General features: G+C 38.9%; 1 protein-coding gene across 2 annotated transcripts in view; it reads right to left on the reverse strand.

Annotated features, from left to right (window-relative positions):
• ANO6 (anoctamin 6) overlaps positions 1–19,795 on the reverse strand; it is a 230,399-nt gene that overhangs the window by 124,439 nt on the left and 86,165 nt on the right. For both annotated transcript variants that reach the window (XM_065934572.1, XM_065934571.1), the window contains one exon: positions 4,320–4,399. In XM_065934572.1, the coding sequence (XP_065790644.1) occupies positions 4,320–4,399 (80 nt within the window). The remainder of the gene's footprint in view (positions 1–4,319; positions 4,400–19,795) is intronic.

The following is a 19,795-nucleotide window of genomic DNA, read 5'->3' on the forward strand; positions in this document are numbered from 1 at the left end:
AGCAGTCATAATGCAGATTTTCATTGTGCTTGAACAAAAAACCAAACCACAACTGCGGGGGTTTTCCACCACAGTGAGAGCACCAAGGGACTCTCTGCAAGGTTAGTCCTGAGCCAAGTCTCTTTCTCTTTGACCCTCACCCACACATGCATCTCCCCTCAGAGCGGCTCGATGTCCAGTTTCAACATGTTCCCAGGTCCTCACAAGTTTGGGGTGGCAACAACTCATGCACCAGGGTCCACATCTCCACTTACCCCTTAACTTGTGAGCATGGATGGGCTAACCTCACCCACGTCACCCTGCAGGGTGGAGGGGGAGATAGGGACGAGCACCACGAGATCACGAGACAACACGTGATCGCAAGATCACAGCACGACAAGGTGGCCGTTGTCTGCATGCACAGGAAATGCTCTCTGTTCACGAGAATTTCCTACCCACAATTTACATAGACTATACAATGGTACTTTGTTGGACTAGTCACATTACAGACACCTGGGCTGGGAAGGAAACCTTTAATCTACTTATCATGCCCCAAGGAGCACTGTTCTCAGGCCTTGTTTCAAATGAAAGAAAGACAACAGCTGAAGGAAACCAAGTAATAGCGCTAAGAACTCTGTGCTCCCTCTTGGTCAAATGATATAAATACACCCCATTGTATAAAAACACTGGGCTCTGAAGCCTTCTAAAATCTGAACTATTTGAGGATAAGGCCTGAGTAAATTGCTTTATTTCAGTTCAACTCAGCAAACTGCGGCTGGACCTTCCAAAATGCCACCCAGAGAAGAACAGAATACGGATTCTTCAGTTCCTTTTATTCTACTCTGTCTTTTCTGCTTTCAGTTTTGCTTTGTCTTTGGGCTCATTTTGCTCCCACTGTTGTCCCTGTCCTAATTTAAGATTTTGGTTTGGGTCAACTTACCTGACTTTGTCCTGGCATCTGCCCAATCCGCCTCCCTACCCAACAGGAGCCACCCATTCTTACTGATGCTGTACCTTTCTGCCTACAAAAGAGGCTTCCCTTAAATATCACACCGGGTTCCCCTGAGAACCCTATTCTCAAGGTGGCTTCTACACCTCCTATTTGTTTACCATGGAGACCACAGTTTGGGGAATAGATGTTTACCGTGGAACTAGGAGAACATGGGCTAGACTGATGCTGAGGAGAAAACACAAACAGCTATACACATGCTACACAAAGATGCAGCAGGCAATGAGCATCAGACATGGGAAAGTCTATCAGTTCAGTTCAGTTCAGTCACTCAGTCGTGGTGGACTCTTTGTGACCCCATGGACTGCAGCACGCCAGGCCTCCCTGTCCATCACCAACTCCCAGAGCTTATTCAAACCCATGTCCATCAAGTTGATGATGCCATCCAACCATCGCATCCTCTGTCGTCCCCTTCTCCTCCTGCCCCCAATCCCTCCCAGCATCAGGGTCTTTTCCAATGAGACAGTTCTTTGCATCAGGTGGAGTTTCATTGCATCATTGGAGTTTCATTGCATCATTGGAGTTTCAGCTTCAACATCAGTCCTTCCAATGAATATTCAGGATTAATTTCCTTTAGGATAGACTGGTTGGATCTCCTTGCAGTCCAAGGAACGCCCAAGAGTCTTCTCCAACACCACAGTTCAAAAGCATCAATTTTTTGGCGCTCAGCTTTCTTTATAGTCCAATTCTCACATCCATACATGGCTACTGGAAAAACCATAGCTTTGACTAGACGAACCTTTGTTGGAAAAGTAATGTCTCTGCTTTTTAATATGCTATCTAGGCTGGTCATAACTTTTCTTCCAAGGAGCAAGCGTCTTATTAATCTCACGGCTGCAGTCACCATCTGCAGTGATTTTGAAGCCCAAGAAAATTAAGTCTGTCACTGTTTCCCCATCTATTTGCCATGAAGTGATGGGACCGGATGCCATGATCTTAATTTTCTGAATGTTGAGCTTTAAGCCCATTTTTTCCCTCTCCTCTTTCACTTTCATCAAGAGACTCTTTAGTTCTTCTTCACTTTCTGCCATAAGGGTGGTGTCATCTGCATATCTGAGGTTATTGATATTTCTCCCAGCAATCTTGATTCCAGCTTGTGCTTCCTCAAACCCAGCATTTCTCATGATGTACTCTGCATATAAACTAAATAAGCAGAATGACAACATACAGCCTTGATGAACTCCTTTCCTGATTTGGAACCAGTCTGTTGTTCCATGTTTAGTTCTAACTTGCTTCCTGACTTGTATACGGATTTCTCAAGAGGCAGGTCAGGTGGTCTGGTATTCCCATCTCTTGAAGAATTTTCCACAGTTTGCTGTGATCTACACAGTCAAAGACTTTGGCATAGTCAATAAAGCAGAAGTAAGTGTGAAAGTCTATATAGTGTAAGAAAATCAGATTCCTCCCTGAACACAATATGAACACACAATTAGAGAAAGATACTAGCCAGGACATAGAGATCTGATATCAGCCACTCAAGTAAGGAAACTGTGATTAACAATTTCAGGACCATCAAGTGGTCTACAGAAATGACTCTAGATATTCTTGAGGCATGACGGTGAAAACAAAAATATGGAGACTTAACCTAAAAATCTCCTTTCAGCGTGGGTATCCTGACTCTCTTTTTTTTTTTTTTCCCCTAAGACTCATTTTTAAGACAAGGGTCCCCAAAAGGAAGCATAGCCTATGATCCTTGGGTTCCAGCCCTGGTCATTCCATCCTAGTCTCACCAGTCTTCCCATTTTGATAAGGGAAAAGTGGTGGGTTAGCACTGAAGATGGAAGAAGATTATCAGCGTAATTCCCAGTAGACTGTAGCAAAGACACTGCTGAGGCATGCCAGTTTCAAACGTCATTATTACATACTGAAATCTGTTTTATTTTCACACGGGGAATTGGTGTGGACAATGTGTGTGTTTACCAAGCATACTGACATCTTACTGCACCCAGCTCTTTTTAGAGCTGCTCACATGTTGCTTAAAGATGATCAGTAAAAAGCAGTTAAGAAAATAACAGAACAGAAAAGGGCCAGCTCCATGAGTCTGCGCCAGTATCATACTCAAACATGAAAAAAAACCTGTGTCAGCTGTCCTTTGGGGCCGTGATAGCAGAAATGGGAAAAACCAAAAACTGCTCTGCTACTTTAAGACGCGGGAATATTGGTGAGCAGTCACAATTCTGCTTCGCTGAAAATCTCGCTGAATATAATAGGGAAGTCATTGAATACGATGTCTTTCTATTATATCCAAGTGATTTTCACAGTAGGCAATCTGCTAGTACACCACAGGAGTCTCACACTTTGAAATAAAATGGCACCATGAAAAGAGTTTCATGTGCGATCCCTTTTCAGTCCAGAGCCCTGACTAGTTTCCTTACTCTTGGCTGAACGGCGGGGGTGATCCTTAAAGAATCAATGAGAAGAAGGAAACCACATAATGAGGTGGGGTGGGGTTTTTTTTGGTTTTTTTGTCACTATCCATAATAACTGTGCTCTGCCAATTACTGGAGAGGTGATTATATATTGTATTTTGAAAATAAATTTGAAAAACAGATTTCTCCACTGCTGATGTGGTGGACAAGCCATTTGCAGCAGTAGGCAAAAAGTAAATCTAAGTGCATCCTGGCATGCTCTCCTCACACATCTGGTGCAATAACATGGTACATGAGTCAGAGAAACACTTCTTCCCATCCCCCTCTTCAAAGAGCCCAATATAAAACCCAGTCAGCAAGGACATTCTGCACCAGGCGTCCTTTGTGCTTAATTTTCTTTAAACAAGACATTAATACAATCACAGTAGCGTCTAATAAGATTTTTCATTCCTTGAGGGTAGGAACCATGGCTAATTTTTAATGAGTCCAATTTAGTGAGAGCATTTAGTCCCCTTCTTAACAGAAACAACCGATAGAATACTCCTAGCCCTACAAGACGTATCCATATAGGTTGTGTGACTGAAAACTCCAGAATGAAACATGAAACAGACCGGTCAATGTCCTGGATGTGCTCAGGGGAGATTGGTTTCCAGGGTTACGGACAGCAGAAACTGTAGTAAGGGTGTCAGTGAATAAAGGGGGAGTTTTAGAAGCATGATGCTATTTTACCGCAGCGTTCTCATTCGTGATTACAAGCAGTGTGAAGAGCGCGCTTACAGTGCATGATGCAAAGACACTACTTCAGGAACCTGCGCCCCAGAGGACCAGGGCTTTGCACACACATTCGTACCAGCCAGACCTGTGCCAGCGCTAGAGCCCCTGAGAGCAAGAACTCAGTTTAAAACAAACAAACCCTCTTTCTCTAGGTAACTGATGCAAATTTAAGATCGAGTTGTACTCACAAATTCCGGGGTTCGGAAGTCCTGCTGACTTTTCAATGATCCAGAACCAGAGGCAGTTGTCTGTCCAAGGTTTTCCAAGGCTGAAAAGAAACAAACAGAAAAAGAAATGAGCATGAACTTTCACTGACTCCCTTTTTTTTTTTTTTTTTTTTGCTTTTAAGTCAGCAGCATCAGATTAACTACTGTGCCTGTGGCACACTCACAAATTGACATTATTTAATGCTTTCAGGTACCAGGACACTCAAAATCTTCAGCAGCTGTTTCATCTATTGGACAATGCCATGTTTATAGGATATTAGGTCTTAAAATGCTCTGGGCTAGATCTACCATGGAAAATCATTTAGCTTCTACATGTAAGGACACAGCAACTAAATGTTATACAATTCCAGTTCAGGAACACTTTAGCCTATTGATGTCCTTTTTTCCTCTACTATGTCTCAGGAAACTGACGTGAAATCATTTTAGGGTAGTAATTTCAAAATCGGCTGAAAAGCATATCTAATAGAAATATACTGGGAGCCAAACAAAATGTTCTAGTAGCTACATTAAGAAAAATAAATAGGTAAAATTATTTTTAGCAATAAGATTTAACTTGATATACCTAGATTATCATTTCAATGTGTATATTCAATATGAAAATTATTAAATATTTTACATTTGTGGGTATTAGTCTTATACTCACAACATCTCAGTGTGAACTAGCCACATTTCAAAATCTCAGAAACTTCATGGGACCAGTGGTTACTACACTAGACAGCACAGTGTTAGAAAGATAAAGAAGCCCAGAGAGTGGGCATTCTGCGAGACACTAGTCTCCTCTTGTAAACAAGTTCCCGATGTGAATAAAAGAGACTGTTCCAGATTAAACCACATTAAGAGAACAAACAATCATCTGAAGTGTGTGGTTCTGGGTTGGATCCTGCTTTAAACAATCCAGATATGAAACACTTCCAAACAAAATCCGGAAAATTTGAATATTGATTAAATGTTGGTTTATATTAATATCAATAAGTGTGATACTGCAATTTTGGCCATGTAGGAAAACATTCTTAGTTAAATAAACTAACATAAATCATCTTAAATATTATTAAGCATTTAAAATAATCTCATGTATCAACAGATCCAGCCTCTTCAACAAATCAATGACATGAAATATGTAGAGTATTAGAGATTTGAAGAACCCTAAGGAGCTTCAAACAGTGTTCTGTGACAACCTAGAGGGGTAGGATGAGCTGGGAGGTGAGACAGGGACACACGTATACCTATGGCTGATTCATGTTGATATATGGCAAAAACCAATACAATATTGTGAAGAAATTATCCTTCAATTAAAAATAAATAAATAAATAAAAATAAAGAACCCTAAGGAACAGAACTCCAGTGTGTGTTTTTTCCCATGACACCAAACAATTAATTCAGTTCTGACATGATCTACCTGAACGTAGCATCAGATTGCACAGGGTACGTACGGCCTCAAGACCGCCCCCATTTCAGATGCCAATTGACGTCTAGGTTGCCACCTGTGCTTCCGACTAACCAGCTATACAAATCAGAGGTTCCCACCACCCTCTGCTCAGGTTCAATTAATTTGTTAAGAGTGGCTCACAAAATTCAGAGACCCATTTCCTAACACTTCCCAGTGTGTTACAAAGGATGTGATAAAGGATAGAGATGCACAGCCATATGAAGAGGTCCAGGGGAACGGTGTGTGGGGACAGGGGCAGAGCTGCCACACCTTCCCAGGGACACCGCTCTCCCCACATCTCCACGTGTTCCCCAATCTGAAGATCTCCAAATCTGGTCCTTTTGGGGTTTTATACATGTATACATGAAAGTCACTCAGTTGTTTTCGACTCTGCGAACCTACGGACTATACAGTCCATGGAATTCTCCAGGCCAGAATACTGGAGTGGGTAGCCTTTCCCTTCTCCAGAGGATCTTCCCAACTCAGGGATCGAACCTTCCCCCACATTGCAGGCAGATTCTTTACCATCTGAGCCATAAGGCAAGCCCAATAGAGGCTTCATTACAGAGGCATGATTGACTGATGATCGGTGGCCGTTGGCAACTGATTAAACTTGTCCTCTCCCCTACCCAGGGGCCAGGGAGGTGTAACTGAAAATTTCTATCCTCAAATCACTTAGTGGGTTTAGTGGGTTGCCCAGGTGTTCAGCTCCCCACTCCTTTGGTTACCTAGGGGCTATCAGAGCACCTCATTAAACATAATAAAAGGCATCTTTATCCCTCTCATCACTTAGGAAATTCCAAGTGTTTTTTATTTTTTAATTTTTAATTTTTTATTTTTTTTATTAGTTGGAGGCTAATTACTTCACAACATTTCAGTGGGTTTTGTCATACATTGATATGAATCAGCCATAGAGTTATCCAAGTGTTTTTTAAAAAGGAGCTCCATGGGAATTCCCCAGAGTCTAGTGGTTTGGGTTCCAGGCTCTCACTGCTTCCATCCCTGGTCAGGGAACTAAAATCCCACAAGCCACAAGGTATGGTCAAAAATAAATAAGTGTAAATAAATAAATAAGTTGCCCTTCGGACTTCCCTGGTGGTCCAGTGGTTAAGACACTGTGCTTCTAATGCAGGGGATGAGGATTCAATCCCTGATTAGGGAAATAAGATCCCACATGCTGCATAGCATGCCCAAAAAATTAAAAAAAAAAAAAAAAAAAAAGGAGTTCTGTGCCAAGAACCAAGGAAAAGTAAATATATACTTCTTATTACAAATCACAATATCACAACAACCACTAGCTACATGTGGTACTCAACTGGATCCTAATTTCAAGAAACTAGCTATAAAGGTTTTTGTTTATCACAACTAGGGAGACTGAGCATGTAATAAGCATTAAGTTATGTTAAATTACTTTTAATGTTATGAAATGTAGTGACTTTTAATTGCATATTGATTTAAAAAAATCCATTAGAGGATTTTATGAACAAAATGGTTAGGTTCCTACAGAACCAGAAAAATTTCCTTCAATGGCCCAAAGGACAGCTGGGTATGCATAGGTGAGGGTCACTAAGAGATCTCTAAGTGTTTAACAAAACCAAACTATCAGTCAACAATTAAGTTACTTAGCTTTGGCACTTCACTACCCCAATATCGGGATTAGATTTTAGGTTCACTCAGAATCTTGCCCACTATAATCCTATGAATTGTAATCCTATGGATTGCAAGAAAATGCCAGTAGAAAAGGACACAAACAAATGATTCTAATGCTTCTGAAAAACTGAGTTCATCACAGTGAACCAAAGCAGAAACAAGAAATAGATGAGGGGAGCCAAACAAGGCTTGCAGAGCTGAGACCTGAGCCAAAATAAGGTGCCTGCTCCTGAGAACTCTGGTGGGTGACAGCAAGTACCACACAGTCTGTTACACTCAGGGAACTGGAATAAACCTGGCTATTTCAACATCAGAACAAGAGTTGTCCAACATAATTACATGCTTGCAGATCACCTTTAAAAGTTGTCAAAATATATGTTTAGACTAGCGGCTATGAGGATCGGTTATCAACTGGTGTTTTGTAGTTTGGTTTAGAGCAAAAAGAAAAGACCTAACCTTTTCACAGAAGTAAGATAGATAGTATCGAATAAATTATATCTGTGGTACTTATGATTCTTTTTCTTTTTTTTCTAGCAGAACTAGCAAATCAATGAAACATAATATTGCAGGTATTTTTTTAAATGATTACCATCAATCTGATGGAATGACTTGATTTTGCATCTTATCTGTATTCCTTTATAAATAGATGCTCAGTTTATCCATTATGTTCCTGGGGTCAGCAGATGGGACAGTGCTGCTATCAGTGATTTTTTCTTTTAAAAGAAAGGATAAGCTTAAGAAAGTACAAATTTTGCCTAAACACAGAGAAGAAGGCAGATGTATTACCCAGATGTTCTATCAAATTAAAGGCATCTATGCAACTTGACAGGATTTGAGAGAGAAAATACAGAACTATTTATAGTTTCAGTTATTCTGCTGGTAATGGAAACTAATAGATTCACTAGTTAATGTCAACGCAAAGGAGAAACTGTAGATTAAAGTGAATAAAACAGAAATGGCTTTATTGAAACATCATCTAGGTAGAACAAAGCTGCAGCTGTTGCTCTTATGACCTAATATAGTACTGAGAAGCAAATGATTTATGATGCCAATATGATAATTATACTTCCCTACTAAGGGGCTCCGGTTACTGTTTGATATTCTCATTTCTGGTAATCTAACATAGTTGAAAAAGTTCATTTCTCAGCAAAAATAAAATAGTCAAAATCAAGGTGACACTTTGAGGGCTTTTTATCAAAATAGGTTCAGAATCAGAGGGAAAAAATTCTAAAAAGGCAAAAATGTTCATTTTTGTTTTCTTCTTGATATAAGTCATTTTAAAATAGAGTATTTGGGAATGCATTTTTAGCATTGCCATAATGCCTTACTTTGTCCTACAGAAATACCTCCTTGAATGGCATCATGATTAGCTCATTTAGTTTTGGCACTTGGAATATAAAAAGCATGTGGGACTTCTATGTTACCTGTTCATCAGAGCTGCTGAGAAAACTGGTTATTCTATGAAAAGTCTTTGCCTTGACATGTCAATAACATTTTGTATGGATGCAAAATTAAAGTTCAACTGGAAATCAGGTTCAACAAACATTAATTGCCTGGTTTACACATATTTTGCACAGTCATTGTCTTCTTCTGCCCTGGGGATACTAAGAAGAAACAAAGTTACCTCTTTTGAGTAAAGGAATTTGAAGCATGATAAATGCTATTTTTAGGATAATTAGTTAAGTGCTAGGCTAGACAGACTAACTGGAGTATTGTAGGACTACCAAAGAAAACATAGTATATACAGATATCAACTGATTTATTACTGGCAAAACTCAAATAATTGAGGACTTGGTCAAAAGAAATCCACTATTTAGTTTTCCTAACTTTATGAATCACACAGCAATTAGTTTAAAACTAAAAAAAAAACAAAAATATTTTTAAAACTTTATCAGTGCAGTTACTTTAGTAAGATTAAAGGAATAAAGTCATAGGTGGTACTAGTTGTGACATTCATGAAGGGCCCAATAGAAATGTGTAGACGTCTACTCACAATAATGGGTTAATAAGAAAACAGTAGAAACCTCAGCAGAAAGTTGCAGTTCACATGATTACTTGTTCATCAATCAGAAATGAAAATCACTCTAATTGCAAAATGAAGAGAAAACTTCTATAGCAAAGATGAGTAAGATTTACCTAAAATGGGTAATAAAAAGACCCATTATCTACATTTTATAACTTAGATATCAATCTATCATCCATCAGAAAATACAAAATGACCTCACAAAAAAAAAAAAAAAAATGACCTCACGAGAACCTCATGGGTAAGACCCAGAGTGCCTGCCAAGCAGTGCCGCACCAATAAAATTAATCAGAATCAGGCATACACACAGCATCAGTACAGCAGGTCATTGGGTTCAAATGACATATTCTTTATGGTGACTGGTTGTGACTGAAATCATCAGAGGAATAGCAAGCATATGAGAGACAGCAGGGAAAAACAGACCATGGCCTGGTGCAAAGGGCGTGAATTAAGGAGACTGACTGGGTTGATCTGCAAATTAGCTGCATGATCCTGGGCAATGACTTATTCTGTTTATCTGAAACTAGTGATAAAATTACTTCCTCTGGTTATCTCACAGGTTGTGCAAAGAACACGAATGACAATTCAAAAGCATGTTGTAAAAAAATAAAACATTATCTAAACATAAATTAAGTTCTTGTACATAGAACCTAATCATATCATGTCATGATATAAAGAAACGTAAACAGAAACTTCCTGGGTGTATTATAAAATGCCTGGCACTTCTAAAGGTCTGATCTTACTTCATCTTCTTTTTATCCTTATTTTCACAGATGATGAAAAACTGCAGGTTATCAGTTGCCTGAAATCAACCACTATAAGTGATATAATGGGAACATATTTCCAAAACTGTACATCTTTTTTTAATATACTAATGTCTCCTAAACTGCTCTAAATAATTTCAAGAAGCCCTCTAATGCTAAATATAAGTTGATAAGAAATTAAATTAGCACTGTGAGTATAGGTCAGAAAAGATTCTTAAAAGCAAATAATGAAAAAAATGCAGTGAAATTTATTGATATACCATTCACAATTGGAAGAATTAATAGAAAAGCTCCAAAAAATAAACAAATACAATATTCTGACAAGTAATTAAAGATATTTATGTGCCAAGGATGGAGCTAAGCAATATGAGTACAAATATTAGGATGAAGATGGCATAGAAACTGTTCTCAGGAATCCCATGATTTAGTGAATGTACAATTAAAGAAATGTTCAAAGAATGGCCCATATCACCTTAGGATATGAAGATACGTTCACATATTCATACTGGGCGGCATGTCTAGTGATCTGCCCGATAGTCCTATACCTGAAACTCTCTGCCCACTGGACTACAAGTCTATGAAAAGTGGGTATCAGCACATTATCTAATGTTTGACCTGAATACCAACACCCACCAGCCACTATTTTTAAAGCAACCACACACTTGGACCACCATTTCCTGTCACTCCATAATATCCAGATATAACACAGGCTTGCCCAGTCTCCATGCCCACACCATCCAAGGCTAAGACTACACCCCATGTCTAACATCATCCTATGGCATCATACTTGGTCTCGAGGTTCCAGTGTCTCTTCCTTTGGCCTCAGTTTTACAGGATCTACTGAATTTTGATGACAGGTAGGTGAAAATCTCTTTTCCCTATTACCAGAGGCTGTAAATTTACAGATTATAAGCCTCAAAATATTAACTGCAATTCTAAAATGGGGCCAAAGAGTCATTATCAATGAAAAGAAAGCTAATAATGAAAAATAAAACACAAAGACAGGAGAATTTCTTTCCAGGCTAAGTTGGCTGTGTTCTACTACCCAGGGCAGTGGGCTTGATTCACAAAACCTCTACACAGTATAACCCTGTGGCTTCAGGCACATCCATCCACCCGTCAACCTTAAGTCTCAGCTTCCTCACCATTAAAATGTAGATTATAATAGCTACAAGCTTCCCTGGTGGCGCAGATAGTTAAGAATCTGCCTGCAATGCAGGAGACCCAGGTTCTATCCCTGGGTTGTGAAGATCCCTGGAGAATGGAAAGGCTACCTACTCTAGTATTTTTGCCTGGAGAATTCCATGAATAGAGGAGCCTGGTAGGCTACAGTCCATGGGGGCAAATAGTTGGACATGACTAAGCAACTAATATTTTCACTTTCTATAATATCTACATCAGTAAGTGAAAAATAAACTGATACATATATAAAAGTGACTTGAAGACTAAGTATTAATACTATGTAACTACTTTTTAAAACTTCATTATTTAATAAATTTTGTCGTCCTTTACCTTGTTCAGTCGGTCCAGTCATGTCCAACTCTGCGACCCTGTGAATCACAGCACACCAGGCCTCCCTGTCCGTCACCAACTCCCGGAGTTTACTCAAACTCATGCCCATGGAGTCAGTGATGCCATCCAGCCATCTCATCCTCTGTCGTCCCCTTCTCCTCCTGCCCCCAATCCCTCCCAGCATCAGGGTCTTTTCCAATGAGTCAACTCTTCACATGAGGTGGCCAAAGTACTGGAGTTTCAGCTTCATTATCAGTCCTTCCAATGAACACCCAGGACTGATCTCCTTTAGGATGCACTGGTTGGATCTCCTTGCTGTCCAAGGGACTCTCAAGAGTCTTCTCCAACACCATAGTTCAAATGCATCAATTCTTCGGCGTTCAGTTATCTTTATAGTCCAACTCTCACATCATTACATGACTACTGGAAAAACCATAGCTTTGACTAGAAGGACCTTTGTTGGCAAAGTAATGTCTCTGCTTCTTAATATACTGTCTAGGTTGGTCATAACTTTTCTACCAAGGAGCAAGTGTTTTTTAATCTCATGGCTGCAGTCACCATCTGCAGTGATTTTGAAGCCCAAGAAAATAAAGTCTGTCACTGTTTCCCCATCTATTTGCCATGAAGTGATGGGATTGGATGCCATGATCTTTGTTTTTCAAATGTTGAGTTTTAAGTCAACTTTTTCACCCTTCTCTTTCACTTTCAAGAGGCTCTTTAGTTCTTCTTCACTTTTTGCCATAAGGGCGGTGTCATATGCATATCTGAGGTTATTGATATTTCTCCCAGAAATCTTGATTCCAGCTTGTGCTTCATCCAGTCCAGTGTTTCTCATGATGTCCTCTGCATATAAGTTAAATAAGCAGGGTGACAATATATAGCCTTGACGTACTCCTTTTCCTATTTGGAACCAGTTTATTGTTCCATGTTCGGTTGTAATTGTTGCTTCTTGACCTGCATACAGATTTCTCAGGAGGCAGGTAAGGTGGTCTGCTATTCCTATCTCCTTAACAATTTTCTACAATTTGTTGTGATCCACACAGTCAAAGGTTTTGGTGTAATCAATAAAGTAGAAGTAGATATTTTTTCTGGAACCCTCTTGCTATTGTGATGATCCAAGGAATGTTGGCAGTTTGACCTCTGGTTCCTCTGACTTTTCTAGATCCAGCTTAAACATCTGGAATTTCACAATTCATGAATTGTTGAAGCCTGGCTTGGAGAATTTTGAGCATTACTTTACTAGTATGTGAGATGAGTGCAATTGTGCGGTAGTTTGAGCATTGACATTGCCTTTCTTTGGGACTGGAATGAAAACTGACCTCTTCCAGTCCTGTGGTCATGGCTGAGTTCTCCAAATTTGCTGACATATTGAGTACAACACTTTCACAGCATCTTCTTTTAGGATTTGAAATAGCTCAACTGGAATTCCATCACCTCCACTGGCTTTGTTCCTAGTGATGCTTCCTAAGGCCCACCTGACTTCGCATTCCAGGATATCAGGCTCTAGGTGAGTGATCACACCATCATGGTTATCTGGGTCATGAAGATTTTTTTTGTATAGTCTGTGTAGTCTGCCACCTCTTCTTAATATCTTCTGCTTCTGTTAGGTCCATACCATTTCTGTCCTTTATTGTGCCTATCTTTGCATGAAATGTTCCCTTGGTAACAAAACCACTAGACTTTACAGGTCTAGTATTAATAAAATCTGTTGTGTTGCTATGGAATCAAAAACTGAATTACTGCATTGCTACTGCTACTGCTAAGTCACTTCAGTCGTGTCCGACTCTGTGGGACCCCATCCCTGGGATTCTCCAGGCCAGAACACTGGAGTGGGTTGCCATTTCCTTCTCCGAATTACTGCATTACTAGCTATTAATATCAAAATACAGTGTTTTTCAATTGGTCTTCTCATTAAAGTATAGAAAAGAGATATAAAATGAGTGATTATTTTAAATAAATTAATTTGCAGCTTATACTGAACAGAATCTCAATCACATAGTAATGTGTGTGCATGCTAAGTCACTTCAGTTGTGTCTGACTCTTTGTGACCCCGTGGACTGCAGCCCTCCAGGCTCCTCTGTCCATGGGGTTCCCCAAACAAGAACACTGGAGTAGGTTGCCATGCCTACTTTCTCACAAATTGGCTACCTCCAAGAAAGAGAAAATCTGGGTGAAAAAAAAGAGAGAGAAAAGCTATCCATCTCATTATCACACTGTATGATCATGACTTGATTTTGTTCTCCACTTGGTCTATGACCTCTTAGAGAGCAAGCCAGTGTCTTAAGCTACTGGAACAACACTTAGCATATTAAGGATGTTCCATCTGGCAGTGAACAAATGATGGAACGAATTATTAGCGTTTTGTCAGTCTAGAAAAGTTACTAGCACTCAGTCCCTCAAAATGAACTTACTTATCTAACAAAAAAGATATTTTATATTTCCAGTAATACATTGCATTGAACCACACTGAGATATATCCACATACAAAACAGGCCAACAGGAGAATGTCAAGACAGCAGTCTTTTAGTGTTTGGACAATATTCATAAAAAGGAGGGACTCTGCCTCTTCTCCACCCTGCCCACTGACCCAGCAAAATATCAGCCAGAAACATTTCCTACCTGCAGCACAGAAGACACCATGGAAGAAGGAAACAGACAATTTGGTGAGTCCCTTGGGCATCTCATCCTCCCAGCCCTACCCCAAGTGGCAACTCTAAGGATTTCCTCCATCCACAAATAACAATACTATTCCTGAGAAGAGCTCCAGAAAATATAATTTCTCCATCTTGTTACATTCCCAGTGATGCTTAGTTTTGTTTTAGTTCTTCTAAATAGCCTTTCCCTATTCCCACAAACGTGTCCCAATAAGTCAGCTCCAAAGATATTCCTGGAAGTTAAACATGTCTCTTTTTGAACTCACATTATTCATTCTCACATCCCGACCAGATGAGCTAATGCTTTCCTAGGAAAGCCCAATATATATCACAAATCTACCAGATTCTAATTGAGTTTATTAGTTTCTTCATTATCTAAAAAAGTTTTATTGCAGTAACATATATACATCACAAAAACTGCCACACAAATCATCCTTAAGTGTACAATTTGGTGGCATTAATTCTGTTCATAATGTTGTGCAATCATAACCACTGTTTCCAAAACTTTTTCTTTTTTAAAAATTACCCCAGAGACTCTCGGAACCATTAAGCAACAACTCCATATTTCCTCCTTCCTCTAGTTCACAGTAACCTCTAATCTGCTTTGTCTTTCCGAATTTGCCTATTCTAGATGTTTCATATAAATAGAATCATGATATTTGTCCTTTTGTTCACTTAGCATAATCATGTCAAGGTTCATCTATGTTGCACCGTGTATCCAAACTTCCTTCTTTTTTTTGGTTGAATAATATTCCATTGTAGGTATATACTACATTTTGTTTATATATTCATCTGTTGATGAACACTTGAGTTGTTTCCACCTTCAGCTATCGTGAATAATACTGCAATGAAACAACAGTGTATACATATTTGTTTAGGTCTCTTGCTTTCAATTCTTCTGTGTATATACCTAGTAGTGGAATTGCTGAGTCATGCAGTAATTTTATTTTTAGCTTTCCAAGGAACCACCAAATTGTTTTCTGCAGTGCCTGTACCATTTTACGTTCCCATCAGCAATGCAGGAGGGTGTCAATTTCCCCATATCCTTACCAATACTTGTAATTTTCTGTTTTTTAAAAATCAGCAGACTTGCATTTCTCTAATGACAAATTATGCTAAGCATCTTTTCATGCAAAACTGACCATTTGAAGATCTTTTTTGGAGAAATATCTACTCAAGTCCTTTGCCCATTTTTTACTTGGATTGTTTGTCTTTTCGTAAAGCTATCAGAGTTTCTTACGTATTCTGGATATTAAAGGCTAATCAGATATATTATTTCCAAATGTTTTTCCCACCATTATTTTTTTTTCATTTTCTTGATAATATCTTCTGTTGCACTGAAGTTTTCATTTTGAAAAGTCCAATTTATCTATTTTGCTGTTGTTGTCCATACTCATGGTGTTCTATCTAAGAACCCACTGCCAAATCCAAGGTCATAAAGGTTTACCTTTATCTTCTAATGGTTTTATTGTTTTGGCTCTTATAGTTAAGTTTTTGATCCATTTTGAGTTAATTTATATATGTGATGTGAGGTTGGGGGCCAACTGCATTCTTTCAGCATATGGAATCCAGTTAACACAAAAACATTTGTTTAAAAAAAGACTCTTTTTTCCACATTGAGTGTACTTGGCACCATTTTCAAAAATCAATTGGTCATTTCAGGGCAATTTCATAACTCTCAGTTCTGTGCTGTTGGTCTATACGTTTATCCATATGCACGTATCTCATTGTTTTGATTACTGTAGTAGCTCTCTAGTAAGTTTTGAAATCAATAAATGTGAGTCCTTCAATTTTATTCTTCTTTTTCAAAATCGTTTTGGCTATTCGGGGCCCCTTGCAACTCCACATAAATATGAGTCAGCTTTTTCATTTCTGTATCCTTTATCATTTTAACAAATGTATTTTTAAAATTTTAGATTTAATAACATGAACAACAGTCGATCTTAAAATTGAACTAATTTTTATTTAATTTTACCAATTTGGTATTACTTTTTAAAACTCTGGCTAAGATGGTTGATGCTCTGTAAAGGACAAGTGGTATCAATTATAGAAGTATCTTCCAACAACATCTTGGAAAGCTATCACTGTCACTCCATAGTCCAACTGCTTCAAGTCTCTTAAGACCCCCAGGGTTCCCAATGGAATACCACCCTGAGTTTGCAGTTGGCTATGGTTCAGCTGAAACTTGGTTCTAGTCATTGATCTGTTAGTTCCCAGATTACAGTGATTATACATGTCCTGGGGATGAAAGAAGATACCACACATACATTTCTATTGTCTTTAAACTCAAAGCACATGTGAGTCATAACTCCATGCTTAATCTACCACAGTAGGCTTGATTTCAAAGTAAGTTTTTAAAGCCTAGGAGAGATGAGAACATTGAAATACAAGAAAAAAAACACTATAGGTCCACATTCCCTTATCTAAAACTTTTGCTGCCAAAGTTCAGAATTTTTCTGAATTCAGAAAGAAAATAACTCTTCTCTGTATATATTGTATATTACTATGCAATCTCAGTGGGGCCTGGAACAGCATATCTTACTCAAGCATAATCATGTTTTGCAGCCAAAAATTTGAACCCTCTAATGGGATGAGTAAAAAACGTTAAGTAGTCTCATGTTGGCTATAATCTATAAGTCAGGTTTTTTCATCAGATCTGACAGGTTTTGTAACATGAATTACCAAAAAAATTTTCTTCTATCACTTTTTGGATTTTTGAATTGTGAGTAAGGATTTATGCAAGTTTAACTACTAAGAGTATATTTAGAACACAATAACAGAAAAGCTCTTATTACAGCAGCTTGTCAGATACACATAGAGCAAAAAGCTTGCAACTACCTTAGAATGAAAGCCTAAGAAGGAAAGATTCCTAGACTTTCATCACTTCTCAACATCTCACAAGCTGGCTGTGGTAGTGGTTTAGTCACTAGAAGTTGTGTTCAACTCTCTGCAACCCCATGGACTGTAGCCTGCCAAGCTCCTCTGTCCATAGGATTTCCCAGGCAAGAATACAGGAATGAGTTGCCATTTCCTTCTTCAATCTCACAAGCTAAGTGTTTAGCAAATCAAAATTTCCCCCAGTAATCAGCTACAAATAAACTCTAACCCAGAAAGTGAACCCTAAATTTGCATGAAAGGAAAATCAGAATTGATACATCATTTCTAATTATCAAACTGACAGAAAATAGTTATTAATACCTAACATTAGCAAAGATGCAAGGACAGATATTGCCACTGTTGGCTTGTGTAAGTTTCTCAGTAGCAATTTGACAAATGCAGCAACAGTTTCAGGAACAGTCATACCCTTTGAATTTATAATTCTATTTCTACAAAACAATACTTGCTTTCTTAAATCAACGAGGATACAGCTATATGATGATACATAATGCAATTATTTAATTTTGGAGGAAAATACTCATGACATGGAAAATTTTAACAATGTATTTAATGTGAAAAAGATTATGAGATTTTAGTACATACCCCAAATAGTTGAAAGCAGGAACTCAAATACTTGTACACTAATGTTCATGGCAGCGTTATTCACAATAGCCAAGAGGTAGAAGCAATATAAGTATTCATCCATGGATAAATGGATAAACAAAACATACAATGGGACATTGCTTAGCCTTAAAAGCAAGTTCTGACACATGTAACAACATGGATGAATTCTAAGGATATTATAAGTGACATTAGCCAATCATAAAAGGCCAAATACTCTATGATTCCACCTACATGAGGTCCCTGAATAGTCAAATACAGAGGGAAAGAATGTAAATGGTGGTTACCAGAGGCTGGTGGGAGGGAGGAACGGGAGTCATTGTTTAATGGGTTCAGAGTTTCACTTCTGCAAGATGAACAAGCTCTGGAGTTGGATGGTGGGGATGGTTACACAACGTGAACTTGTTTTATGCCACTGAACCATACACTTAAAATGGTTACAGCGGTAAGCTTTACGTTATATATATTTTACTACAATGAGAGAAAAAAAGAAGGGGTAAAGTCTGCCAACAATTGTGGATAAGGTTGTAAGGCAGTAGGAACCGGGAGTTCTTAGATAAGTGGAAGTAAGATCTGTGTCATGCTCTACCCTCCTTAGCAGAAACCTCTCGAAAGGGACCTCCCTGGTGATCCACTGCTTAAGAATTTGCCTTCCAATGCAGGGATGTGGGTCCTTTCCTTGGTTGGAGAATCAAGATAATCAAGATACCACATATCATAGGGCAACTAAGCCTACAGACCTCGAGCTCTAGAGCCTGCGAGCTGCAACTACCAAGCCCATGCACTGCAACTAAAGAAGCCCATGAGCCCATGTGCTGCAACCAAGACCCGGTGTAGACAAAAAAATTGCAAAAAAACCCCTCTCTCAGGTTCATAATTGGTGTCAGTGGCGGTGGGTATAGAGGGCTCTCATGGTGCTTTTATCACCTGGCTTGTATTTTAACTCTCCCTTTTGCCATGAATCATTTTCCAATTAACTGAAGAGGGTATTAAAAAAAACCCAAAAACCCCTGTATATACACTATGATATTTAAAATTTGTGTGGAGGTAAAAATAAGCTTAAGCAAAAGATAATGGGTGGCAGAATATCAGGTGTTTTTACTTGTCTATATTTTTCAAATTTTTCACAGTGAACATAATACAAATGTGAACATGTCAAGAAGCAGCTCAGCCTTAACACGCTCAAACCAAAGTGGTTGATTTCTGCCCTGCACTCTGCCTTCGCTCTATAAAAGACTTGTGAACAGTGAATCATCAACAACCATAGAGAACAGTAAACAGTGTTAGTTGCTCAGTCATGTCCGACTCTTTGGGTCCCCATGGATTCAGCCTGCCAGGCTCCTTTGTCCATGGGATTTCCCAGGCAAGAATGCTGGAGTAGGTTGCCATTCACTTCAGGGATCTTCCCAACCCAGGGCTTGATCCTTGGTCTCTGACATAACAGGCAGATTCTTAACCATCTGAGCCTGTAGAGGAAAGCCCTCTACAAAAGACTTGCTATACCCCAAGCCTCCCCCCTCTCAGTAATTTGGGGAAATTAATCAGACCAAACCTGTTGAATCATCCCTGACCCCCCTACCTCTCCCTACCCCCACATTTGGCTCCTCAATAAATCACATCAGTTGAATTTTCACAATCTACCCAGAAACCAGCTACAAGTCACCATTCCCATTGGGCCTAGACAATAGAGATTAACACTTGGAAAGTGCTTACTATGCTCCAGCGCCTATTTCGTGGTAAGTCCTTTTTATATATGAACCCATCTTCTCCTCACAACTGCCCTAGAAAAGTAAAGATAAGTACTATATAATAGTTTCTTTTATACTGATGAGGAGGCATGGAGAAGCCAAGGATTTTCCACAAGATCACACAGCTCATAAGCAGGAGAATCCTAATCTGAACCCAGGAGC

Source organism: Muntiacus reevesi, chromosome 4, assembly GCF_963930625.1.
Source record: "Muntiacus reevesi chromosome 4, mMunRee1.1, whole genome shotgun sequence".
NCBI classification, from domain to species: Eukaryota; Metazoa; Chordata; class Mammalia; order Artiodactyla; family Cervidae; genus Muntiacus; species Muntiacus reevesi.